The 11,547-nt window shown below is 34.3% G+C and overlaps 1 protein-coding gene across 1 annotated transcript; it reads left to right on the forward strand.

The window, feature by feature from the left end:
* Window positions 1-1,186: 1,186 nt before the first annotated feature.
* LOC131144453 (pentatricopeptide repeat-containing protein At5g46460, mitochondrial) lies at window positions 1,187-4,473 on the forward strand. Its single transcript, XM_058093117.1, has one exon. It carries the CDS (start codon window positions 1,349-1,351, stop codon window positions 3,458-3,460), a length of 2,112 nt encoding a protein of 703 aa, XP_057949100.1. The 5' UTR covers window positions 1,187-1,348; the 3' UTR covers window positions 3,461-4,473.
* Window positions 4,474-11,547: the final 7,074 nt, after the last annotated feature.

An 11,547-nucleotide genomic window follows, 5' to 3' on the forward strand; every position in this document is an offset into this window, starting at 1 on the left:
GACATTCAAAGGTGTGTTCCACGAGCTCCTTTGGATCAGACTAGGTTTATGTATGTAGTGGGATAAGAGACAAGTCTAGGTCCTTTAAAGAGCTAGATCTTTGGATTGTGGTTGTTTGGGAGCCTTCTATTTTATGTTTCAAAGGGTGCTTTTTAGAAGTTAGATTTGTATGCTAATTAATGAGGACATTAACAAGATGGAGTGAGCGAAGATGCCATGGTATTAGAGTTTTGCCGTTGTGACACATGGTTTCGGTGTATGATTATGACTTAAGGGAACTTGGTTAATGTGGATTCGATGCTGAAGATGTCATGGGGATGGTTTCCGTATGTCACTATGATGTTGTGGTCATCCGAATAGCATTTATGGTAGTATTTTCGATCTAAGATGTATGATCGTTAGATATTTGGTGGGTTCTCTTATGTGAACAATACTCTAAAAGAAACATTAAGTGAATGACCTACCTCCCCTTATCTATTGGGTACAGCCTTGAGAAGCGCTCAAGAGTGGGTATCCTTTAAAGGTGTCTTGGGCTCCTATGTGGAATCAAGAGCATCATGGATGTTGTGTTTGAAAATAAGGTCACATGGTACTTTTGCCTTGGAGGTTGCAATGTTTGCCCTTCTTGATCATTGGCTATGCAGTAGAGTAGTGCCCTAGTTGAACCATTGAGAAGGATATTAATCATTCATGTGTTTTGCTCAAGTAGTATATGGTGTCACTTCCCTTAGTTTCGAGTAATGGGTGGTAAGTAACAGATACTTTGACATGAGAATTGTGTTTTGGGGATGAGAGTTATCCTTGATGCTAGTGAAATGTGTGTTTAACTCTCTTACCATTGTGAGTCGGAGTTCCTTATTAGCATCCTCAATTAGATCAAGGACTTTCGAGTCAGGAGAAATGACCACCGAGTTACATACTTGAGTGTTTCCTTAGATGAGAGTAGTCTTGTCGTCGTATGGACGTGACTATAGATCTTGACAATGGTGGTTGTTTTGGGCCTTGAGAAGTTGTACATCTATTAAACATAGTTAAATAAGTTACACAATTCATCCTAATTTTGAAACTAACTTGCGAAAGTTTAATTCAAAATTTAATTAATTACTTATCATGCTATTTTTACTAAATTGCAACAGTTGGCAAACTATAATTAAAAGTGCAAAGTCAAAGTGAAACAAGCAAGCCTCGCGGACAAGCCATATATTGCCAGCACACGGAGGACGAGACTCCATGCTACAGTGAACCAATAGTTACGTTGCGGTGGGTGCCCCATAGCCATTGCAGCTCGGCCATTCCTCATGTACGTTTGCTCTGATGAATAATCACGCACACACTTCCCGCTTATTGAATGTTAAAGTCTTCATGTGCATCATCATGCATTTCGCGTTTTTGTTTCCCTCCAAGTGTCATAAGATCCTCCAAACGCTTCATGGGTACTGCAAATTCAAATTACACCAAAACGAGCACTCCCTCTTGGAATTCAATAATCTTGGATCGCTTAAGAAACCAAAGGGTGGACGAAGCTCGTGTGCTTTTCGACAAAATACCATATCGCGATGTGCATTTGTATACTATGATGATCACGGGTTACTCGCGGCACAACAGACTTGAAGAGGCATTGCAACTTTTCTATGAAATGCCAATCCGCGACGTGGTTTCTTGGAATTCAATGATCAAAGGGTGTTTGGATTGTGGGGATTTAAGTATGTCCAGGAAACTGTTCGATGAAATGCCTGAAAGGAATGTTGTTTCTTGGACAACAATGATGAATGGGTTTTTGCAGTATGGTAAAATCGAAATGGCAGAAGTGTTCTTCTGCCGGATGCCTTTGAAGGATGTAGCTGCGTGGAATTCAATGATTTATGGGTATTGTAGTTGGGGCAGAGTTGAAGATGCTCTTCAGTTGTTTAGGGAGATGCCTTGTCGTAATGTGATTTCATGGACTTCAATGATTAGTGGGTTTGAACAGCATGGGAAGAGTGATAAGGCTTTGTTTATCTTTAGGCAGATGGCGATTTCTGGAGTTGAACCAACTTCAAGCTCGTTTTCTTGTGTACTGACAGCCTGCGCTAATATATTGGCTTTACACCAGGGTATGCAGATTCATGCCCATGTTCTTAAGTTGGGATATTTTTTGGACACATATATCTCTGCTTCACTTATCACATTTTATGCAAAATGCAAGATAATTGAGGATTCTTGTAAAGTTTTCAATGAGAAATTGCATATAAATGTAGTCATATGGACAGCCCTTTTAACAGGCTATGGTTTGAACAATAAGCATGGAGATGCCTTGAAGGCTTTTGGTGACATGATGAGAATGGATGTTCTTCCTAATCAATCCTCCTTCACCAGTGCTTTGAATTCATGCTGTGCACTGGAGGCTTTTGATAAGGGAAGAGAGATTCACACGGCAGCTATTAAGCTGGGCTTGGAAACAGATGCATTTGTGGGTAATTCTCTTGTTGTCATGTATTCTAAATGCGGTCATATGAAGGATAGTATAGCTACGTTTAAGACAATTAGGAAGAAGAACATAGTTTCTTGGAACTCAATTATTGTAGGATGTGGACAACATGGTTTTGGCTGGTGGGCTCTCACATTATTCAACCAAATGATACGTGCTTGGATTGAGCCAGATGAGATCACATTAACTGGTTTGCTTTCTGCTTGTAGCCATTCTGGAATGCTACATAAAGGAAGAACCTTTTTTGAGTACTTCAGTCAATACAAATCCATTGAGCTGAAGCTTGAGCACTTTGCTTGTATGGTGGATATCTTGGGCCGATGTGGGAAGTTGAAAGAAGCAGAGGATTTAATTAAAAATATGCCAATAAAAGCAAATTCCATGGTATGGCTAGCTTTGCTTAGTGCTTGCAGGATGCATTCTAATTTAGAGGTTGCTGAAAGAGCTGCAAATTCCATATTTGATTTGGACACACATTGTAGTGCCGCATATGTTTTGTTGTCTAATTTATATGCTTCCATTTGTAGATGGAATGATGTCTCAAGGATCAGGGAGCAAATGAAACAACGTGGGATTGTAAAACAACCAGGATGCAGCTGGGTTACTCTAAGGGGAATGAGGCATGTGTTTCTTTCAGGGGATAGGTCCCATCCTCTCAGTAAGAAAATATATCAAAAACTAGATTGGTTGGGAGGAAAGTTGAAGGAGTTTGGTTATGTCCCTGATCAGAGGTTTGCTTTGCATGATGTTGAGGATGAACAGAAGGAAGAGATTTTATCTTATCATAGTGAAAGGCTTGCCATTGGATTTGGGCTGGTAGCTACCATAGATGGTTGCACAATAACTGTGATGAAAAACCTTCGTGTATGCGGAGATTGTCATTCAGTCATCAAGATTATTGCAAAGATAGTGGAACGGGAGATAATTGTAAGAGATTCTACTCGTTTTCACCACTTTAGGGATGGGATTTGTTCCTGTGGGGATTACTGGTAGCACTTTATGCGTGCTTTTCCAATTATTTCTTTGGATGGCCATGGGTTGAGACCTAATGTGTGTTGACCTAAAGGAGGATCCTTTGGCTGGCTTGGTTGGAAATCTCAATAATGTTTCAAGGACATTATGCGGAGCCTTCTTCAACTAGTTTGTGCTGTCCAATCAAAGAACCTTGAACATATGTACCTGAAATGGAATTAAATGCTTCGGTTGGAATGTTTTTTGCTGCCATCTAGCTGGATGATGTGATGTTGAATGGCAGGAATGCAAAAATCTTGGATCCATGCATGAAGATGACAAGAATACCACAATGAAAAGGAGTTTTGGATTGAAGGGTTCAAGGGAGCTGAATGAGGCAGAGGAGATTTGTAATGATATAGATAGAGGTTCAATTGTGTATGTTGGTGGCTAATTGCTAAGGATGATCTTAATGATTGATTCCTTGGAGTATTTTTTTTTTTTCTGATTCAGAAAAGATTTTAGAATTATGATTAGAAAATGATGACAATAACATCAAAGAGTTGAAAGGAAGAATGGCTGAGGGGAATATAGAGGCTAGTTAATGCAATGGAGAAGGGAAAGTTGTGAAAGTTTGTGTTGTATCAAGTGGAATATCTTGAAAAAGAAGTACCTCCACGTAGAGCATACACTTTGATTTTGGGGGATGACAAGGTGAAGCCTGGGTACTTTGAGCTGGAAGATGCATCATGCATATGAAAACCTAGGGAAAAGCTATCATGGTCAGAAAGAGAAGGTGAGAGCAGAAATTGAAATTTTAGAAGAGCGTAAGATACATAGGATTTCAAGCATCTTAACTGGACTTGCAGCCCTTCCCAGCTGCTACAAGCTAGTGAGTGTACAAAGAAACTAAACACTAAAAGTTGATGTCACATTATCAGAGAATTTATCAGAAAAGTTTATGTAAGTTTACAAAAACTCGTTCATTTGAGAAAGTTGTGTGTTCATGTGCTTGGGCCCTAATTCAATAGTTGTTTGAACTTCGTGTTGAAAAATGGGTATTAGATACATACATAGGCAATTGGCTTTAGTGCTACTGGAGATTGTAGTCACATCTTTTAAAACCAATCACATAAACAGTATGCTGTGGACATTTACCCTGTACTATTTTATATAATTAGTAAAAGAGCAAACTTTCCACTAATGTATACAGTTAATTGTGAGACCAAATTAAACTGTACAAAGGATAAGATAATCATTTAAAAGACCAAATTGCTCTTAATGAAAATACCCTAACAAAAGAGAAAAATAATCTTTTTAGACCATAATGAAGCTGCAATTTTTGTTTTTTCTTCTAAATGAATACGCTATTGAGATCTTATTGCTTAGCTACTCCCAGCGCATTGTGAGGGTTTGACGTAGCCCTATACCGTGTTAACGAGCTAAGGCCCTTGCTTTTGATTAGTCCTATTCTACGCCTTTGTTGCACCCAACATAAGTTAGATTGCTTATCTTAAGACTCCTAGCCCTTGCCAAGCCAACAAAACAAATGCACCTTTAAGTGTTCAAAATCCAAAAACTAATGCTCTTAGTATTGTTTGTGCTTTTTCATTGTAGAATGTTGGGAGCTTAAACTTTGGGTTTTCTCATTAACAAAATCAATGCGAGGAGGGTTTTTTTTTTTAATTATGTTTTATGAGGGACATCTCCGTGCTTGAAGTACATGATTTGATATTGGCGGTCTTAGATTTTAGTCTTAGCGAGGTATATGAAGAAATTTCAATTGACAGACGAGCCACCCTATTGTGTAGTTTAGGTCAAATTGGTTTTCTAACAATATTTTTCCTAGGCAAGTGTAATTAATAATACTAGCAAAGATCTCGTAATATGCACAAAATATTATTTGATTGCATATATCTATGATTTTCTTGTGTATGCTTATTATTAAATATTAAAACTTTGAACATTACAAAATTAATTGTAAATATAATTTTTTATTCTCCTACTTTATCAAAAAAATCCATTTAAAAAAAAAAAAAAAAAGAGTTCAAGTAACTCAGATATATACCAAAAGGAAAAAAAAAAAAAAAAAAACATTGCTGCCTAATTATCTCTGCAAATTACAAATTAATTTAAATCCATTTTAAATTAATAAAATTTTAAATTTATTTGGTAATTGATGTGAATGAATTTTTGAAAATGATTCATTACAAATCACATGAAAAATAAAAATTAGATTAAAAAATGCATCTTACTGAGAATTTTTTTAGATGGACGATATGATTGCTGTGTGGATTTAGGTTGGCAAAGAAATTTGGGCAAGATGAAATGAAAATGTTTTACTATCACTATTTAGTGCCACATCATAACAAATAATTAAACCTTTTTTTTAATAAAAAAAAAATCATTTAGTATCATTCCATAGAGAGGAAAAAATACTCAAAAGGAACAAAGTAAAAGGAAAAACAATGGAAATAATATTCATGATTTAAAACAAGCAAATTAGTGGGGAATAAATACCCCAATGTTCTTGATTAACAAAAAGGCAAGGAATCCATAGTAACCAACATAACCCCAAGGAAAAAATATTGAATACAACTTCAAAAGATACAATATTTGAGGGCGTAATATTCTTTTCTTATTATTAATTTTTTTAGTTTCATTTGAAAACGATTGAACATCAAGCATGATGACTATATGTAATGTAAATATAACAATTGAGAAAAATGATGTAGAGTAGAAAACGTTTCAAGGCAAGTTATAATGTTATTTTTCTTAAAACGTTATTTGCCTCCACCAGATCGGTGTGTATTGAGTTAACAAATACGTTTTTCGGATACAATGAAGTCCAAAATATAATTTGATATCAGTTTGTGTTATACAGAAACGAAATACTGATCACAAACACCCTTAGAAGAATCTGAACAAATTTCTGGAATTCTATTTTTGTAGAAAACATAATCCAGGATCGAAAAAGATATAATTTGTGAAAGCTTTTTGAGAGAAAGAGAATGAGAGAATGATTGAATATTTCTATTTTTTCTTGGAGTTAATTCTGTCTTTAAATAGACAAAATTATGCCTTTTTCGAAAGGTTACATTTGTTCGAATCTGCTTCATTAACTGCCATTTGCGAAGTAGATTTCTGAAATTGACTAGGCGTCGACCTGGTCGCACCTAGGGTCGACCTGGTCGCGCCCTGATTAAGCCTTGGTTGACACAGTCAGGAATATATTCAATTTTTTCTTCGTGTTCGGTTGACTTGGTCACACTTTCATGGTCTCCTGGTCACTCCTTGGTCGAGACATTCTGAAAAATCAATTCTTCTGACCATTAGATTAATTATACGGTTCAAATCGCACCATTTGATCTTAAAAAATATAAGATTAATTTTAATTTCTAAAATTTGATGCAAGCGTGCAAAGTGTTAAGTACTTGTGTGCCAACTAAATGCACCACTAGCGCCATACAACCCATCCCACACGTGATCGTGCGTGTACACGTATGTATGCGGACACTGCGAAGCACCATCCTAGGGTGCATTAGAATACACACTAGCACTATCTCTTAACCAACTTAAGAGATTATTCCACCTTATCATTTATTAATGACTTTTTTTTTTCACTCTTTCCAATGTGGGACAAACCCACATAACATTAAATGCTCCTCATGAATGCTTTAGAGAATCTATAAATGGAAGACTTTGAAAACCCATAAAATCGATTATTTTAGAAAATATTTCAACATTCCCCCACCATTTTCAAAATATAGATGAAAAATAATTTATTCAGATGAGAGAAAATTTATGCATAAATGAAGGTGTTTTTATAACTTGAACCTTCACTTAGTGAATAAAAATCAAAGTTAATCAGGATTACATAATAGACGAACTTTGAACTAGTAATTATCTTTTGATTAACTGGATACATATCACACACAAATTATCAGATTTTTGGGTGTTACCAAAAGCCGACGCTTGGATTGACCTTGCGTTTATATCCCTTTGATAAGTGCTCTAGAGATAAATCCATTTCTCATAGGAAGCTGCATCATTTCCAACACTCATATAGGTAGGTTTATCAAAGGTACCCCTGTAATTAAAGTACCTCACAAAACCTGTTATAATCCTACTAAGAGCTTAAGCTCAACCTTCACCTTTTCCATATTATAGGTATAAAACACTATTTTCCCTAGGATGAATTATGTGACACATACATTTTAGTGCTTCCAGTCACTACATATGATGTTCTTTACTCATTGAACTCAAGAGCTTGAAAATTTCAAGTGGTGAGTCGAGTTTCAATCATTGGTGACTATGAGTTATGGATTTAAGTCTCATCCCCTTCGATGTTTTTCAAATAATGTCTCTTGCAAGTCCTTTTGTTAATGGATCAACCAAATTTTGGTTTGATCTCACAAAGTCTATGGTAATTACACCAGCAGTAATTAACTGCCTCACAAAACTATGTCTTAGGCCAATATGTTTGGATTTACAATTATATATATTACTATATGCTCGTGACAAAGTTGCCTCACTGTCACAATGTAATGGAATATGTTATAAGGCTTTGTTTCTTTGAACCTCAGGAGATAGCTCCTCCACCAAAGGTGAATATCCACCCACTAGTTAATGTATGATCATTACGATCAGTGATCCAGCTGGCATCTGTGAATCTTTCTAAAACAGTAGGATATCCTTCATAATGTATGCCATAATCCATAGTATTTATCAAATACGTTAACACTCTATATATAGCATGTCAATGAATATCATTAGGATTACTAGTATATTTACTAAGTTTACCTACAACAAATGTTATATCAGGTCTAGTAGAAGTCATAGCATACATCAAGCAACCAATAACTCTCAACATATTCAAAGTGATTTATTGCTCTACTAGTGTTAGGATATAATTTCAAATTTGCATCAAAAGATGTGCTAACAAATTTGCAATCATAGTGATTAAACTTTTTCAGTATCTTTTCAATATAATGTGATTGGGTGAAAATCAATTTATCATTGTTTCTAATTATTTTAATACCCAGAATTACTTCTGCATTACCCATATTTTTCATATCAAAATTAGATGACAACAGTTTCTTAGCATTGTCAACACTTACAATATCATTACCAAAAATTAACATACCATCAACATATAAGTAAATAATTACACCTTTATTTCTATTGAACTTACTATATACACATTTATCATATTCATATATCCTAATGCCATTAGAAAGAATAACTTTGTCAAATTTTTCATGCCATTGTTTTGGGGTTTGTTTAAATCCATAAAGAGAGTTAACCAACTTACAGACTTTAAATTCATTTTCAGGCATAATAAAACCTTCAGGTTGTTCTATGTAAATTTTTCAATCCAATTATTCATTCAAGAATGCAGTTTTTTACATCCATTTGATGGATTTCGAACTTGTATGTAACGACCCAAAAATAATATATAAGTAAGTGTAAAAAAAATAAAAAAAAATAATTCTAACCAAAATTATGTAAAATTTCATTCAAATTATTTATAATACACAAGTTAAAATTTGAACTTAATTCTTGTGCTTCATATACCAGTTGGAAGGGCTTGAATCTATTCCAAAGCATTAAATATTTTTCACAATTAAAAATTTCAATAATTTATTATTAATATTTGAACTTCAACCATCACTGCCATCAATTCCATCACTAGCAATCAAATGATGAAGAACACCCATTGCAGGGTAAGATTGTATTAAGCAAGAACTGAACCCAATATCTCCTTTTAACCATATTTAAATGTGTGTTAAGAATCTGGATGCATCCAGATTCAATTGGAAGCCAAAATTCAAGCCCCTAGCCATGCTTAACTCTCTCTCTCTCTCTCTCTCATCAACCTCTCTTCCTTTCTCTAAATTTCTCAGCTATTTCCTAGTCAAATTGAAAAATGAATATCATATCCGGGTCCTAACTGCGCTCCTGAACACTTTAACCAGAGTGGATTTATCGTTTGCGCATTGTAAGTACCACTCCAGGACTAAGGTAAGGAGAATAGATTATGTCAAGTTTATTTTTAAAATATTTCCGATTAAATTTGAGTACGTAAATTTAATTATATTTGTATTATTTAAAATATGCCCGATTTAAATGGAGTATGTGAAATTAATTATATCTATGTTTAGATTTTATTTTAAAAATATGTCTGAATTAAATTAAACTACAGAGATTTGATTAAAACAGATTTTTGGGAATATTTTGGAATTAAATTAAACTCCAGGGATTTGATTATATCAGGTTTTTTAATATATTGGAATTAAATTAAACAAGTGAAATTGATAATACCTTTGTTTTTAGCAAAAAATATATTTTTCCCGAGCAGTTATTATATTATGGTATAAGCATTCAAAATGTGTGGCATGAGAATAATTTGTTATAATTGCATAATTAAATAGGTTGGAATCTCTTTTATGATACTATATAGTGAACTAGGGATTTTATACCAGAATGCGATTTTTAAACTGAATATGGATTTGATACTGAGTTATGAATACACACACACACACACACACACACACACACACACAGAGTTGTGTTTTTGATACTGAGTTATGATTGTATACAGAAATGTGGTTATGTACTGAGCATGGGGTTTATGTTATGGAATTTATGTTGAGTTGTGAAAATATATAGTACAAGGTACTTGTGATATTGTGAATAATGTAGAGATTGTGAAGATTATAGTGATATACCAGAATGTGAATTCACGTTGAGTAATGTTTTCTAGAAGTGTTGAAATGTATATAACAATATAACGTTGACAGTGAAATGAGGAGGTCGTTATATTATCTATCCTGTAATAAGTAATATAACGTTGGCAGTGAAATGAGGAGGTCGTTATATTGTTTATTACGGGTGGTATAATATTGGCAATGAAATGAGGAGGTCGTTATACCTGTCAGTATGTAATACGCAATATAATGTTGGCAATGAAATGAGGAAATCATTATATTGTATATTATGTGAAGTATAACGTTGGCAATGAAATGGGGAGGTCGTTATACTCATTGGCAGCTAATACGCAATATAACGTTGACAGGAAATAAAGAGGTCGTTATATTGTATAATACGTGAAGTTTTATTGTTTGGTATGTGAATTTATGCAAATGAGATTGTTTGTTGAGCCAGAGTCATGCTTTGCAAGTAAATGTAGAGTTTTCAATTATAGGTGTGACTTACAGTTATAAATGCATTAGATTTATGAGAATGTTGGCCTAACATGACTTACTAATTTTGTTTTGATGATAACAAATAAAAGGTTATTTAACATGTTTTTGTTGTGAGTAATAATCTTCAGGTAACAGGTGTTTAAAGCTCAAGTTTAAGTTTAAACAAAGCTCATTGCAAAACTTCATGTGAAAGGAATATGAAAGCTCACAGAATATGAAAGCATGAATACCAAAGAGGAATTGATGAAAGCTTAGATATTTGAAACTCAAAGACAAAAATGACCCAACAATTAACAAGCTTGAAGATTCCAAAGCTTAGAATTTTTTAATGTCTTAAGAGAGTCTCTATGTAAGTACTTCATTCAAATGATAATTTGTTTGGATTTGAAGCTTATTAGGATTTCAATTGACTTAGAGACCATATTTTTAGAACCCCAGAAAATACTTTTCAAAATCCTTAACTTATTTTGGGGATTAGTTTTCTGGTCTTTCTAGGCGACTGAGAAGGATTTCCCAGTTGACTGATTCATATTTAAACTGATTTTGAACTAACCCGAGAGGACCCAAGTGACCAACTCCAGTCTTTCCAGTCGACTGACTCGGTTCTACCTTTGAAAATCTCTATTTTAAATGGATCTAGGCAATTGACTCTAAATTCCCAGTCGACTGAATTTTCGAGATTTTAAATTTTAAACATAACAGGTACTTTCCAAATTTGATTTTTTAAATTCTAACCATTACGAAAACTTGGGAAACACTCTAAGTCACTTGATGAACATGAAAAACTCTTGATTTCTCATCTATAAATAACTCCCCAAGGCTAATGATTCAAACACACCAAGCAATTACAGCAATATAGCTTTCTTGCCCTCAAACCTCCCAATACTCACTCTCAAAAGCTTTCTTGTGCTAATACTTTCT

The sequence above is a fragment of the Malania oleifera genome, chromosome 12 (genome assembly GCF_029873635.1).
Source record: "Malania oleifera isolate guangnan ecotype guangnan chromosome 12, ASM2987363v1, whole genome shotgun sequence".
NCBI lineage: Eukaryota > Viridiplantae > Streptophyta > Magnoliopsida > Santalales > Ximeniaceae > Malania > Malania oleifera.

What these genes read in the sequence shown, in the direction of transcription:
- LOC131144453 (XM_058093117.1), top strand. Translation starts at nt 1,349, where the DNA reads ATGTTAAAGTCTTCATGTGCATCATCATGCATTTCGCGTTTTTGTTTC.